The 16,020-nt window shown below is 33.6% G+C and overlaps 3 protein-coding genes across 5 annotated transcripts in view; 2 read left to right on the forward strand and 1 right to left on the reverse strand.

The window, feature by feature from the left end:
- Nucleotides 1-8,920, reverse strand: part of LOC106110381 (anoctamin-8-like) — a 21,305-nt gene extending 12,385 nt beyond the window's left edge. The window contains exons 1-10 of the mRNA XM_013292210.1: nucleotides 8,500-8,920; nucleotides 8,109-8,237; nucleotides 5,081-5,210; nucleotides 3,986-4,091; nucleotides 2,845-2,983; nucleotides 1,422-1,538; nucleotides 725-831; nucleotides 535-638; nucleotides 372-453; nucleotides 6-56 (exon numbers count right to left, since the gene is read on the reverse strand). Of these exons, the coding sequence (XP_013147664.1) occupies nucleotides 6-56; nucleotides 372-453; nucleotides 535-638; nucleotides 725-831; nucleotides 1,422-1,538; nucleotides 2,845-2,983; nucleotides 3,986-4,091; nucleotides 5,081-5,210; nucleotides 8,109-8,237; nucleotides 8,500-8,617 (1,083 nt within the window). The 5' untranslated portion in view covers nucleotides 8,618-8,920. The remainder of the gene's footprint in view (nucleotides 1-5; nucleotides 57-371; nucleotides 454-534; nucleotides 639-724; nucleotides 832-1,421; nucleotides 1,539-2,844; nucleotides 2,984-3,985; nucleotides 4,092-5,080; nucleotides 5,211-8,108; nucleotides 8,238-8,499) is intronic.
- Nucleotides 8,921-9,224: 304 nt separating this feature from the next.
- Nucleotides 9,225-16,020, forward strand: part of LOC106110571 — an 18,023-nt gene continuing 11,227 nt past the window's right edge. Inside the window, exons 1-2 of one of the 2 annotated variants that reach the window (XM_013292446.1) lie at nucleotides 9,225-9,597; nucleotides 14,967-15,103. In XM_013292446.1, coding sequence (XP_013147900.1) covers nucleotides 14,967-15,103 — 137 coding nt within the window. In that variant the 5' untranslated portion in view covers nucleotides 9,225-9,597. Of the gene's footprint in view, nucleotides 9,598-14,301; nucleotides 14,382-14,966; nucleotides 15,104-16,020 lie in introns of those variants that run through there. The other variant, XM_013292445.1, reaches the window with a different exon arrangement.
- LOC106110570 (transcription initiation factor TFIID subunit 4-like) lies at nucleotides 9,629-13,392 on the forward strand. 2 transcript variants are annotated; one of them, XM_013292444.1, is made up of 2 exons: nucleotides 9,629-9,887; nucleotides 10,308-13,392. In XM_013292444.1, the coding sequence occupies exon 2, from the start codon at nucleotides 10,540-10,542 to the stop codon at nucleotides 12,541-12,543; it is 2,004 nt and encodes a 667-aa protein (XP_013147898.1). In that variant the 5' UTR covers nucleotides 9,629-9,887; nucleotides 10,308-10,539; the 3' UTR covers nucleotides 12,544-13,392. The 2 variants fall into 2 exon arrangements, with proteins under 2 accessions (XP_013147898.1, XP_013147897.1); XM_013292443.1 differs by having other exon boundaries at nucleotides 9,629-9,883.

Consider the following 16,020-nt stretch of genomic DNA (forward strand, 5'->3'; position numbering starts at 1 on the left):
CACGCCGCGTACTGCGGCTCGGGCCGCCCCGTCACCGCACTCACGCCCATCTCGCCCTGCGACACTGACACTCAGCATACAACTTACAATACAACACCACATAGGCCTTGTACACTCTAGCACTAGCGACCTTGTGCATATTTTTATATGAATAAGCTTACGGACAAGCCCCCTGAATTCCAAATAGCGAAACTATCGCTGCTCCTAGACGCAATTGCCTCATATCTCCTCTTTTGTTGCGTCCCCTCCACCGTTAAAAACACAATTCGAGCGAGATAGTACCAACACATAAAACAATAATCATTTCCTTTAGCTTTCGACGTCACATACATCTGCATTCTTTCGATCTGTGAGAGTAAAAAATAACACACCTGAAATAACGGTCTCGGTTCAACTAATAATTCGTCTCTTTGATCCAACGTACCCCATCTGTACGCTAACACGTTAGAATACCTGTAATACAAACAGAAAATTATAAAGCTTCTTTCCATAAAAGAAACCAAAAATTACAACCAAATTACAGTTGTAACCAACCTTTTCCAAGTCTCCAAATAAACACATGCCCATAGCACATTGAATAGAGAAAATAACACATGAGCAATATCCTTCCAATTATCATTTGCTGTTCCCAACCAAATCTGTAAAAATATATCGGATCTTAAGAACAAATATCCAACTCGAAGGACCAAAAAAATTTTAAAAGTAGGATAATAATTATATTTACCCAAAATATAAAACCAACAACTGCGGGCACCGTGAGAGATTGCGTGTAATGACCGAGCCATGCGAAATACATTGCTATTTTCACACCGAAATATTCACTTATTTCATCTGAAAATATAACAAAATATTAAAACCACTTGTAAGACATTTAGTAATAAAAAAACAAGTATTTTATTTAAGTTTCTCTTTATCATTTGCGTCAGTATTATCTACTTTTAATTTTAATATAATCTAATTTTAGTTCTAATAGAGCTTTATGAGCTCTTTGGCTAGGAAGCAGATATACCCAAGTATCCAATAGCTACGGCACTCTGCTGTCTCGGTCTTGCGTTAAGAATTTATAATTAATTCTATTTATTACTATTATTTTGTTTAATCATGTTTATCTGTTTGTGTCGTATTGTTACATATGTGTTTAATAAAGATAATAAAAAAAGACATTTAGTAATGAATTATTGACTCCCTTAGGGAGCTCTTAGCCTATTCTAGGATATAATTAAATCTGACCAATAAAAGTATTTTAAAAGCGCTGTAATTTTGTTTTATTTGGATTTTCATTGTAATCACGTTACCATCAAATATAAATAAAAGATGCTGTTTTTTAGTACTTAAAAAAACACTTATGTACACAAGTTTTGTCAGCTTAGAGAAACTTTTTTTTTCGCAAAGTGTAGAGTTAAATAGTGTCAATAGCTTACCCAGCGGCTGCGGCGTAAAAAGCGTTTTAACCCATTTCTTTCGCAGGCTGTCGAGAGCCGCTCTGTCGTGCAAGGGGAACATGCTCGCTATCACTCCCCGGCTCACACACGCTGGCACTGGAAATTACATATTTACTACTAAACTAACTGCATAAAAACTTCTTACTTCTTACTAATATTATAAATGCGAAAGTTTAGATGGATGGATGTTTGTTAGAGTTTGTAGCCTAAACAGCTGAACGGATATCCATGAAATTCGGCACAGATGTAGAGCATAGTCTGGAAGAACACATAGGCTACTTTTTATCCCGGGAATAGTTACGGTTCCCGTGGGATTCATTATTTTGGTTTTTTAATGTTTACTTGATCATTCTGCAATGGTTCAACATATCTTATTGAAATTTGGCACAGATATAAAACAAAGTCTGGAGTACACATGGGATAACTATGTATTAAAAATCTAGCATTTGAATTTTATTAGTCTTACTAATATTATTAATGTGAAAGTATAGATGGATGGATGTTTCTTAGAGTTTGTAGCATAAACTGCTGAATCTATCTTGATGAAATTTGGCATAGATGTAGGGAAAATCTCGAAGAACACATAAGCTAATTAATTTCGTTTTTATATTCCACGCAGACGAAATCGCGAGCAAAAGCTAATAGTAAAAGAAATATTAAAATCGATATTGTAGTTTTTTAGTTAAATTCTTTACAAACGTACAAAAAGTTTCCAACAAAATGATTTACAAGAAAACATATCCAAGATTTCAATAAGAACAGCAGAAAACATTTTTTTCCGCACACAATTTAGTCACAACAAGAAGATAGATGGCCAGTTTGACATATTAATGGTTGAAGCAACAATATTTCATCGTACGCTCCAGTAAATACATTCAATCGTTCAATCATTCACTTTGAGCTTATCGATTCACAAAGTACTAGCTTTTGCTCGCGACATCTCCCGCGCGCAATAAAAAAATGTAGCCTATGTTATTCATTTTTAATGTAGCTTTCTTATAGAAAAAAATGGATTTGATTCAGTAAATTCAGAGTCTATTTAATGCAAACAAATAATCAAATGTTTTTTCTTCATATTTGAAATTTGTTTTAGATATAAAAATTCACACATATTGTATTGAAAAATCCGTGTTCGTTAGGACCATTGCATGAGACAATTTAGAACGATATTATAGCTAATATTTAAGGAAAGTAACTTTTTTTTAAGTATTATTCTTAGAAATTTGAGTTTTCTTAATGTTACAGGGGATCTCGTCCATTTTAAAAGTTCGTAATTACCCTCCTATTAAACTTGTTTTAATCAACGATGACTATAAAAAGTCTGTAGATGGGCTATTGATTATATTGTAAAATGGTGTAATATTTGTCATTCATTAGTTCATTCACTCAATCATTCACTCACCTATACTCTGTCCGGGTCTCAGAGTGAGCGCGGGCTCCAAGGCGTGTTCATCTCCGGGCTCCGCTCTCGCCGACTCCAGCACATGTTTCACTAACGCACCTCGCTCTTGAGAATTCAATAACTCTGATGCTGTTGTACCCTTTATAAAAAACAAATTTTATTCTAATTAAAAAACTTGCATCTATACATATAATAAAATTGGAGTGTCTGTAATATCAAAAGAAAAATTCCAGATTACGGGAAGATGATGTATTTGCGTTGCTGATAACGAAAATCGCATTTAAAAATGTTTTGTCTGTCTGTCTGCAAGCCGCGTTTGTTCCGGGTAATCTCCGAAACGGCTGGGCCGATTTCGAGCGGATTTTCACTGGAGGATAGCTGACATAGACGGGCATATTATAGGCTACTTTTTTACATATGTAAATATATTCCATACATGTACGGCCTAAATTATTGATTTTTGCAAATGTATTGTGAACATTGTATTATAAAACGAAATTTATTAGTAAAGTAATAGTAGACAATGTCATGTACTTATGTAATAGACACGATATATTTTGGAATTTAGTATTTTCAGTGAAAAACATGCAGTTTAGTATAATTGTAGACATTAAGCCTACGAATTTCAACAGTTATGCTTGAATATTAACAAAATCCTCATATATCTTCGTATTTTTGATCAGTCATGTTCTTGGTAACTGGATATCTATTCATAGTTAAATTGAAAACAACCAACAAAGGAAACATCTAACGAGAAACTCGCAAAACAAGAGCCAGCTATTGTTATTTGATATACATATTAATAAATGCTTTTCATACAAAAGGCTAGTTTCATCTTTCTGAATTCTAGAATACTGTAAAAAAGATAACATTCAGAATTTAATGCAGTACAAAATATAACACACAAGCTGTTACTCGCGACTTCACTCGCGTGAACTTAAAAAAATACATCTATGTTACTCACTGATAACATAGCGTTTTAATGGTGAAAGATTTTTTAAAATCGGCGCAGTAGTTTTTTAATTATTTAAATCCATACAAAAATACAAATCTTTCCTCTTTATAATATTAATATAGAAGTATAGATATAGAGCAAGGAGTGGTTCCAATATAAATATAATTTTATAGACAATATACTTACATTTTGAAAACAATGCATATCTCGAACTGTGAACTCTTTATATCCACCACCGAATTCAGGCTTCAATAACTTTGGAAGATGCACCTCCTCGGCAGTTTGTAGCAAGCTGTCACAAAGCACAATATGAATGAATGAATAAATGAATATGTATTTATTGCCACAGAATAGAAATTACATAAAAGGACTTATTCTAAAGAAAACACAATCTTGGCAAAAGGTAGCCAGCTCAGCGTATGCAGGACGGATTAAGCCGTTCCTGCGCTGATTTTCAGCTGGATCCTTCGCACTCAAGTAACATATAGCTTAATTATTAGGGTAAATTAGTAAGGGTACTAATATAATTATTTTAAAAATATTTTCAATCTAAGTTCCATTCGGAGAAGACTAATCGAATTACAACTCATTCTTTAACCCTTAAATAACTGAAGTTTCAAATCGATAAATCGCAATGGGCACCTACAATCGATTTTATTTTAATACTAGCTGTTCCCATGCGACTTCATCCGCGTAAAATTATAAAAATTTAATTGTTCACATTTGTCAAATTATCAATTGGAAATGTCAAACCATGGCAACCTTGCTTCCTTAATGTTGGCAACAACTTATGGTCTCTTTCCTACATTAGGGTTTTTATCCAAAATATTTACCCCTAAGTTTGACGGCGTAAAAATATATAGCCTAAACCGTAACATAAGTGTAGGGATTTTAAAAAAAAAGAGTTATTCGAAAATATGCTGTGAATGCTGACATCTTAAGCAACAAAGAAGTGTATTTTTACGCTTTATTACAATAAGTATAGAAGTATAGATTAGGCTGTTTACATGTTACCTTTGACAGATAATCTTCAAGTTACAAAACAAACAGGAGCATATAACAAAAATATTGCTTACTTTGGAGGTATGGATTTTTCAACAAGTTGGAAGGACAATGTATAAAAACATCGCTTAGATTTTTTTTAATTTGATTTAAAAAATCAGGCTTTCAAGGGCCAATTTCCAATTTCAGCCAATCATTTCGTTTTGGGAAAAACTGAACTCATTCGCCCCAGTCTTAAGGTCTTCTAACCCTGTTATCATTCTCGTTCAGATCACTCACACGTCATCATCAGCAGCGATGTAGAAGGCGGAGCACTGCGCCGATGCGTGCTGTCTCACGCACACCTGGAGACGAGGCCGGCTGCCGCGCAGCTTCTGCAGCAGCCAGAGGAGCATGCTGTCCGGAAGACCTGCCGATAAACGGGACATATCTCCTACTGGTTATGACAACCTACTACACGGGACAATCTTACTAAATAAAAAATTTGGATGGATGGATGTAAGTTTGTAGCGTAAACTGCTGGGATGTTTGTTAGAGTTTGTAGCCTAAATGGTTGACCGAATCTCGATTAAATTTGGCATAATTGTAAACGACAGTCTGGAAGAACACATAGGCTACTTACTTTTGTTTTTATTTAATTTCACGTGGACGGATTCGTGGGCTAAAGCTAGTATAAATATAATTTGGATGGATGGTTGTAAGTTTGTAGCCTAAACTGCTGAACGGATCTTGATGAAATTTGGCATCGATGTAGAGGATAGTCTGGAATAAGACATAGGCTACTTACTTTTGTCTTTTGTTTTTTAATTTGAGGCAGACGGTCTCGCGAGCGAAAGTTAGTTAATTATAGATTTGATTGTTTGTATGGTTTCATATTCCTTAGATATTACGGAATCTATTTTTTAATTTCTTCAGATTAGGTGTATATCTAAATTTTATGGATGGATTTAATAAAATTGTCTGGTATCATGTACTGTTATTTAAATTTAATGCGTAAACATATTGGACCGAGTTCAGGGCGATAAGATATGTAAATAGAAATAAGTGAAAATTCCTAATTTGATCATTGCATGAATAAAGAACACAAAAATTACTAACAATTTATATGAAAGTTAATGCTATAAATAACTCCAATTACGTTGTAAAAAGAGATTGATTGCGTCGTTTGGACAACGGACGACGTCATCAAATAATTTGCCCTCGATAAAATAAACTTTGTGATACAAGCACTTAATACTTTTGTGTTTTTTTAATGAAAAGGGCAAATAAACTGCAATTAATATAATTTTTTTTTTATAATACGTTAAAATTCAAACACAATATTTCAATAACTATCTATAGAGAAAAATTAAATAAACATGAAAACCATTGTGTTTCTCACAAAACAGTCATAGTTAAGTTTTCGTAATACGTTTGCTGGCAAGTTTCCCGAATGCCGGAGTAGCCTCCCTGTAGGGTTCAATGACCTTCCCACAGACGATTGCCAAATAGCTAGTAGAGGAGAAAACATAAGGGTAGATGAAATGTTTCTGATATACATAGAGGGAGTATAATTAACTTGTGTCTATATTTTTTAGGAGCAAAATAACGATTTATTTCTACAATTAATATTTTTACATTTAACATCGATTATCGTTTCAAATTGATTACGGCAAGCCGAAGCATAAAACGCGGCTGAAGGCAAAAAAACTGAACAATTTTCGGTCTTTTTTGTTGACCGACTTCCAAAAGGAAAACACAATTTGTCTGTACATTTTTGTGTTACCGCATTTTTAAAATTCATTTTTTGCTATAACCAGTTTTGTCTATTTTAAAAATTCACGGATAAACAGACTCTAGGTTTTCATAACAAGTATATTTAGTTTACCATTCTTCCTACTACTAAATAGTTATGATATATCGATACTGACTAAGCAAGGTTAAATCGTGTACCGTGTACTGTCAGACACCGTATTCTTGTTATTTATTGAATCTAGTTAATATCGTTTGTTATACTCTGCTTTAAATAACGTCAATCGAACTATTTAGGGAAACCATATTTTCTTGTAAATCTTTGAAACACTTTTTTTTCAAAAGAATGATAAACTAGAATTACTATTACTATTTGAGTAGAAAATATTTTGTAAAATTTGAACTTTTTAATAAAGACTAGTTGTTGCTCGCGTCTTCGCCCGCGGGAATTTAAATAATAATAAAAACATAGCCTATGTTACTCACTGATAAAATAGCTTTTTAATGATTAAAGATTTTTTGAAATCAGCCCAATAGTTATGGAGTTGTTGAAATCTTTGTTTTTGTATAAAATTGATCATTATTGTTTGTACAAAATCCCTTCAAAAGTTACATCATCACTGAATTACATAGGCTATTTTAACACCAACGGTAAGGGTGTAGATATTATAGGAAATGTACAAATTCTTCGCCACACAGGTCAAGCAGGGTGGGAATGGCAGTACAAACATATTGCTTAGTAATATAGGCTTACATTATATCATTGCCTTGCCTAATCAAAACATGACATTCCATGTCGCAATATCAAATCAGAGGTCAGCTTCATTCAATGCCAATTATAAAGTATACATGCACTTTGCTAATACAGATAAGAAAATTTTGTTTAAACTTAGATAAACTATTGCATCCAACAGGAAAGTAAGATGTAGATTGCCGAGGACAGCTAGAAAGCTGTTCTAGTCAGTTGAAAATTTTAAAAGAAATACATAAATTAATTCAAAATAATATGTTGCTTAGCTATCCCTAGCTCCAATAGATAACTCAAATATGATTTATCATTTTTTCATTAAAAAAATAATAAGCAAATAAGCAATCTCTTTGGAATACCAAAAGTATTCTACTACAGACCTCCCCCTTGATTATCAGCAAGTTATGCCCATGATGGTTCCTCTTATTGTCTTTAAAAAACAAATAAATTGATAATAAAAATGAAAAAACGATTTATTTAAAATTCAACAATCATGTATACATGGAGGTAGAAAAATATTGTCTATGTTACAGTAGAATTTTTCATATGTTATGAACAGTACCCTCACACTAGGCATAGCCTGTATCGTGAGGGTCCTGATCTAAAGCTTAAACATATGATCATTAGACAGCAGCAAATCAGTTAAAAATTGAACATAAATTTATATTTGTTTTAAAAGTATGGTTTTGAAATTTATACAGAAGAATAAAATACTTGCAACGATAGAAAACTTAAGACACTTTTTTGAGAATACCTTCTGTGTCCTCGTATGTTAATTTAACAACCATGAATTTAATTTTAGTTTTAAAATACATTACATTTTCTTACCTTTAGGGAATATAAGCACAACATCCGTGTGGTTGGTAGGTGTTGAGTGGAGCAGCAGGCGACGTGGATGCATCAGGTGTGCACCAAGTTGTCCAGCCATTGGAAGACGTCGACGCAGCTCTCTTCCGGCTATATTGAGTTTTTTTTATTAGACAATAAAACAAAAACTTTATGAAGGATACCTTAAATAGAATAAATTAATGAATTTTATTGAAGTGTAGATGGTTTAGTCCTAATAAGAAACTGCTAAATTGAATAATTATTTACAAAAACTTATTGGAATAGTTTACATAAAAGTCATAAACTGTTTTAAAAATTTTAGACTGTTAAATAGTTTTACCTTACTTCCATTTAAAAGATACAAGGGAAAAAAAGGAAAAATAATACTAACCGCTATCTAATTTATCTTTCGCAAATTCAGCAAAAGACCGGTGTTCTTGCGGAGTAGTATGAGAGCTACTCTCCTGGTCTTCCTTATCATGATTACCAGTTCCTTCTTCAGTTTCCATGGCGTAGTGAATCTTAACGCGATCCGCGGCAAAAACGTTCTCTCGTTCCTCAAGACTAAGTATTTTACTTAGTGAATCTTACATCATCGACCATAATAGTTGTAACGCAGATGACATAATTAAAATAGAACCGTATATTCTTTTGTTAGTTTTTAAACTTTTACCATTATAAAATTTAATAACAATTCATAAAAAATTATTAATTTATTGAGACTTTTGGAGACAAACAATGCAATCTACCCGCTGTCACATTTCAAAATTGATTTTTGGCCGCCATTACAAATAGGGATGGGGTAGTATGGATATCGGTTTACAATGTAGGGCTTGTACCCTTTACGACTTTGCATGAAAAAATTAAAGCCTTACAATGAGATAAAATTAAAACCATGGTATCATAAAATTTACAATTAGTGTCAACATATTTACCGTTTTTTCTTTTGCATTACGGCGCATCAGATATCAAACAAAAACAAAGACATTATTTATAACAAATTGTATTTGATAATGTACTTCTTATTAGAACTTTTGGTATCTATTGCATCTTTCCATCCCTTTGAACGAATATGGTCAGTGTGGTCAGTGCTGCGTTTTAATTGACTTGTTGGCAATTTTATAAAACCACTGTGGCTTATGAGTATTTTGGTGAAAAAGTAGCCTATTTCTATCGGTTTCAAACAGTTTATAACTTATTAAAATAGAAAATGCTATTTTAGAAAAATCTTTACCATTCATTTTAATCTGTACTTCCTATTGAAATCGCATCCGCTCCGCTCCGTTCCGTTCCGTCATCGATTTAAGATTATTTCCTTCATATATCCCATTTTGTTTTGGAATTCGTCAATTTGTGCGATAATGTGAGTGGGGCTGGACGTGTAAAATAACTTGGGACATTCTCTATATTAAAACAATCTGTGTTCGCATTTATTAAGAAGAAAAATATTAAACAAAATTTAATAAATTTGACGAGCAACATTGAAGCGGTGAGTACACATAAACCATTTTGATGACCTTTCTTTGTGATTATGCTTAATGTTTACTACGACTGCAATTTTCATCTGGTTTTCGGAAACATATTTTTGTTAAGTTAATACGAATAGAATAGTGAAGTAATTTAATTATTCGATACCATAACAACGCCATTATTTGTGGTATTCAATAAATGACGCAGTTCGATGTATCTTGATTTATCCCACTTACAAACAGCTGTTACGTCGTCACGCCTTTTGCATAAAAGACTAGGACTTTAGTACATACAAGGGCAAACAAGTAGGTAAAATGCTTATTGTCTCGAAAAAATTTTTATTAACACAATATTTCTTTTTTTATTTTGACGCGACATTTATATGCTGATTATTTTTTTATCCATGTCAGCAACATTTTGTCAAGCTGAAACTTTACAAACCTATGTTGATTATATGAACATATCTCACAACAGATATTAAAAAAATTGTAGACTTGTCCATTATATTTCTCGATCAAACTTAAGAAATATTGTAAATTCAGCAAGTTTATAACCACTACACTTATAATATTAATTACCATAATGTGAATTGTAAAGTGATCTCTTTATCATAAGTTATTTTTAAATGTATAATATATTGTTGGTTATAATATAATATCTCCAGATTCTTTATATGAAAATAATATTAAAGAAATAGTATATTCATAGCCATATTCACATTGATTCCAGTTCAATAAATAAAAATGGAGTTGAAAAAGACAAGATGGATGGTGACAGAATGATTAAATATGAAATGAAAACCCATATTGCTTTTTAAAGACCAAGCAATCCCATAATGTTTAATTTGTAAAGTACAAGTGCCATTTCGTTCTATCTAGAACAAATCTTGACTCAGATTACAAAGTCGAAGAGAACTGTTATAATAGAAGCATTTATTTAATCTCAAGTGTAAACAATTATCATGAACCCCTCTTTAGTAATTAAGCAGGGGACAACTAGTGGACAATCTGGCATGCAACCTGGAATGGTCACAGTACCAATTACTGTCAGTTCAAGCATGTCCAATACCATCCCTAATGCTCTAACAATGAACAAACAAGGACAAAATGTTGTGGTCACCACACAAAACTTGGGATCAGCTCAACCCACCATTTTACCTAATGTACAAATATTAAACATGAGACCTGAAGCACCTTCAGTTGCAGCACAGAAGTCTGTAGCTACAGTATCACCGAGGGTTGTGATTGGTACACAACAAGTAGTCGGAGCCAGAGCTGTAGCTCCTGGTATTACATTGCAAGCACTGCAAAGTCTACAACAAGGGCAACAGGGCCATTTGTTGCTGAAGACTGACACTGGTCAATACCAGCTGTTGAGAGTTGGCCCTGCGCCCGCAGCCAATACCCTGGCTGCACCACAACCGCAGACTTTGCGGCTGTCCACAGTGCCTGCACACCCCGGTGTGGCTACGGTATCCACTAGTATTGCAGCACCAGCCCAAATGCCTACACAAATACAGCAAGGGCCATCACAAGCGGCTGTGTCTGCAACTATGCAATCTGCAACTCCGCCACCACAGCCACCAACTGTCACCACTCAAAAGCCATCAGATAATACAAAGGAAAAGTGCCGTAACTTCCTTGCAAATTTACTAGACCTGTCTAGCAAGGAACCTAAATCTGTTGAAACAAATGTGAGGAATCTCATCCAAGAACTAATAGATGCTCAAGTGGAGCCTGAAGAGTTCTGTAATAGACTTGAACGTTTGCTAAATGCAAGTCCTCAACCTTGCTTGATTGGATTCTTAAAGAAAAGCTTACCGCTGCTTAGACAGTCATTGGTTACCAAAGAATTGGTCATTGAAGGTATTAACCCACCTGCACCTCATGTCGCGTTCTCTAATATTCCAGCCCCAACACAACAAGTTGTAAGTACTTCAAATGTTCAAATGCAAAAACCTGCTCCAAAAGTAGGTGGAACAATTGCAGTGCTGCAGAACATACCTGTGCATACTAAAATAAATGTGGGCAAAGTTGGGAAAACAGTGGGTGTAGGTAACAAAGCCAATTTCCCACGCCCTGGGTTGTCATCTGCTGCACTATCCACTGTTATTACACCTGGACAATCCCTTTTGAAGGAAAAAGAAAAAAGATCCTCCATGCCCTTTAATCCCCCACAATTTGATGACAAGATGGCTGGGGATGATGACATAAATGATGTAGCCGCCATGGGTGGAGTGAATTTAGCCGAGGAAAGCCAAAGAATCCTTGGATCAACTGAAATGATTGGAACACAGATAAGGTCATGTAAAGACGATTTCTTGGTACCGATGCATTTGATGCAAGCTAGAGTGAAGACAATTTGTGCGAGGCATGGATTAGACGAACCAGCTCCTGAAGTATCGGCTCTCTTGTGTCATGCACTTCATGAGAGGCTTAAGACTATTGTGGAAAAGCTAGCAGTTATTGCGCAGCATAGAATCGATCTCAATGTAAAGATGGACAATCGTTACGAGATTTCCCAAGATGTGAAAAGTCAGATAAAATTCCTTGAGGAAAGAGATCGTGTCGTAAAGAAGAGATGCGAGGATACAGAGCGTGAGTTGTTACTTCGGGCTGCAAAGTCCCGATCAAAGACTGAGGATCCTGAGCAGGCGAAACTTAAAGCAAAGGCCAAAGAAATGCAGCGGGCTGAGTTGGAAGAGGTACGTCAGCGAGAAGCCAATCTGACAGCTCTGCAGGCTATCGGCCCGCGTAAAAAGCCGCGACTTAATGAAGGTGCCGGGGGTTCGGGAGATAATGCTTCTACCAATAGTGGTCAAAGTTCGAGTGGCATGAGCGGCCGCGGTCAGATGGCGCTGCGTACTCGTATTAAGCGTATTAACCTTCGCGACATGCTTTTCCTTTTGGAACAAGAAAAGGACACAGCACGTTCACTTCTGCTGTACCGTAGCTATCTTAAGTAAATTGTACTCCCACATCCAAAATATATTTGAACAAACTTAATTGTTCTGATTTATATAATTTTCCATATTTAACTATGTAGTAATCAGCTTTTCACTTTATAAATGTAAGTCCATATAATCTTTTATATTCATATTCCAACATTGTAGGTTTTAGGTTGTAGGCAAACATAGTGATTTTGATAACTTCTTTATTTGGTATGTATAAGTTTAAATGGCTGAATACTGAAACATTTCAATATTCCAAAGGATTTTATTGACAAGACCACAATCAAATACCAAATTCCATTTAAAGTGTTATCCAGATTGTAAGCAGCCTTTATAAAGTTGTAGTTATTTCAGTATTCAGCTTTAATTAAATTAATTGTTACTTTTAAGATAAACATTAAGATTTTATTGCACCATGAAAAATAAACAGCTGAAACTCTGTAATCATTAAAAAACATATATTCTGCAATTATATCATATTCCATATCGTAATTTTAATTAATAAGTCATTATATTCATCATATTTCATTAATAGTTTAAGTGAAATTACTCTTGCTGTATTGATATTCTTTATTTCGAACTGTAGAAACTTCTAGAAGCAAAAGTTTTGGCGATCAAAAACATTGATTCATCATATTTCTGTTCCATTATTGTTATGTTTTTCTATTGGTTAGATTTGTTTGTTGTATGAAATTCCAATGGAGCTGATTTATATAGGTTTAATCTTTTTTATTTGTAATGGTCTTGTATTCAATACAATTTCTATTTCTATGCTATATTTAATATTGAGATATAAGCTTGAAAATGTATAAGATATTCAGTTGCATAAATATAATTTCCATAAATATAAGTACTTCTTTGTAATTGTGTATTTTTATTCACTTGCACATTTATATCCAGTACTCTACTGCACTTGTTTATTCATTTAATGCTAATTTACTTAAATAGAGACACTTAAATTCAAATTTTATTGATTTCGAATTTAAAAGGTCTATAGAAGAAAGTTATATAACAAAAACCGACTATCAAAATAGATTTTTTTATACATTATTAGATTGTGCCCTAGGCTTTGCGCGGAAGAAAACACCTTTTTAAGTAGACTAAGCTCTTCTTCAGACTCTTCAGACTATTTTTACATCTGTCTCAAATTTCATCAGATTCATTGAGCCATTCCGGAGATACCTTCTAACAAACATTCATTCAAGATTTTGCATTTATTTTAGTAAGAATGAGTCAAAATAATGTTATTAAAGAAACTGAATACACTAAAAGAGAATGGATAGACTTTATTTTGTTGGTGTCATTGTATTCTGTATTTAAAGTAGTATTTGCTGCTAGTGCTCACGACTTAATACAGGCTATACTAATGCAACTAACAGTTTAAATCTAACCCAAGTCTAGAGTTAAGGGTGGTGGAGAATCGATTAAAGGGGAGGTCTATGTCCAGCAGTGGGATACTTTAAGAGGATTAATTTCTTATAAAAATAACGTTTTGATTGATAAAAAATAAAAATAAAACATCGCTACTTAACCTATACATCGACCTGTCAGATGTGACAGATACTCGCTGGGGCATAGATAAAAAAGTCCACAAAAATATTCTAATCATTGATGCTATGAGACGCGTAACAAATCGTTAAGTTTATTAAACAGGAATGCGTTTAAATAGCTATAATAAGTAAAAGAAGTAGTAAATAAGAAACAATAAAAAAGAAATAGCCTCGGTCTGCTTTCCTAAGCTTCTTGTTTCATTGTCTATGGTTAAAATCGATAATTTGTTTTCGCTTATAAAGTGATTTGGTAATAAAAAGAAATGAGTGTTTTATGCGCAGAAGAATATGAACAAAACAAAGGTGTTTATTTGATATACAGTTATTGTATAATACAAACGCTCTGTAATAGTTATTTCAGACAGAATCAATTTAGTCTCTTTTCGCTAAAGCAGAAGTAGTGTTTTGGAGTGAGATCATAACAAAGAAGTGTGAGATATAACTGGTGCTTAATTTCAAGGGTCTTTTTGCATATAAATTGTGAAAAGTAAATTAAAATTTATTTTAAACAGATACTCGAACTGAGCACAATGTTATGGTTTTAGCATAAAAAAATAATTTGAAATCGTTTTTTAATTATAAGATTTACTAATACACATTGCATTTTTTCGAAATATGCCAAATAACTTCTGAAATTAAATGACATTAGGATAACCATTGCAAAATTCGTGTGAAGAAATGTGACAGTATTAAAAAAAAAGATTTTAGTCTTTTTCTAGGGGAATCCCCTATATGAATGGTATCACCATTTTTCTTTATTCACATTTCACATCACTTAACTATCGTATGTTGTTTTTAATTTTTAAATCATATAAAAAATGTACGCCTGTAACCCAAAGCAGGTAGAATTTGGCTCGATTATCTCTGTCTGATTTGAGTTTTTTTTAGATGTTGGTGGATTGGGGCAGTCTCCCGCTCTTGCCTTTGGGATGCGTATTGAAATATCTATGCACCAAGGATGCGTTGGTGGCGTCCTCCGTCTGTCGCCATTGGCGTTCCGCTCTTCTGATGTTTGGAGCACGCATGTAAGTCATATTTTTTATTAAACCTGAGATTTACAAACTATTTTACTATACCTCATTCAAATTTTTAATATTTAATCAAAGTTCTGGTACATTTCTTCTTGAACGTAAGCACCTGAATTTTATATAACGCAAACGTAAAGTACTCCAGGTATTTCGTCACTCCTACAGGGTCCAACTAGACTATTTTGGGAATCATTTTTAAACCCTACCTTAAATAGCTGTAATTTACATAAATGCATAAATCCAAACGATTTCAGTCGTTTGTAAACATTTGTAGATATTCAGAAAAATACGGTAGTTCGTTGCATGCAGCTAAAACTGTTTATCATTTTGAGATATGTGCAGAATAAACTTAAAGAGAGCTGTCAATCGGTCAAGGTATGAATGTCAAGGTCTTAACATGATATAACTAAATCTCGAACTATGTTATGTTGTTGGCAACTTAATCGGATTCAACTATGTACTTCTATCTATTTTTAATTTTTAAATAGATTTATATTCTGATAACAATGCGGCATCTGTAGTATATAGTATACTAGCTGTTGCCCGCGACTCCGTCAGCGTGAAATTAAAAAAAAAGTGAGTAGCCTATATTTTCTTCCAGACTACCCTCTACATCTATACCAAAATTAGATTTAGAATAGTTGTCTATTCTTCAGACTTCTGCTGAGAGTTTGCAACTACTTTAAGCTAACCTAAACGGCTAAACGAATTTTGATTAAATTTGGTAATAGGTACGGTAAAAGTGACCACAGGGACTATTGCTCGTTTGCAAACTGTAAAGGTATCAAATGCATGTTATGTGGAGGGATGAATCGCATGTAACAAAAACAAAACCGACTTCCAAACAAAATACAATAAAAACAAAACAAAATGCACTAAAAACAAAACAAAATATTCTCAAAAAACAGTACACT

The sequence above is a fragment of the Papilio polytes genome, unplaced genomic scaffold (assembly GCF_000836215.1).
Source record: "Papilio polytes unplaced genomic scaffold, Ppol_1.0 DF824225.1, whole genome shotgun sequence".
NCBI lineage: Eukaryota > Metazoa > Arthropoda > Insecta > Lepidoptera > Papilionidae > Papilio > Papilio polytes.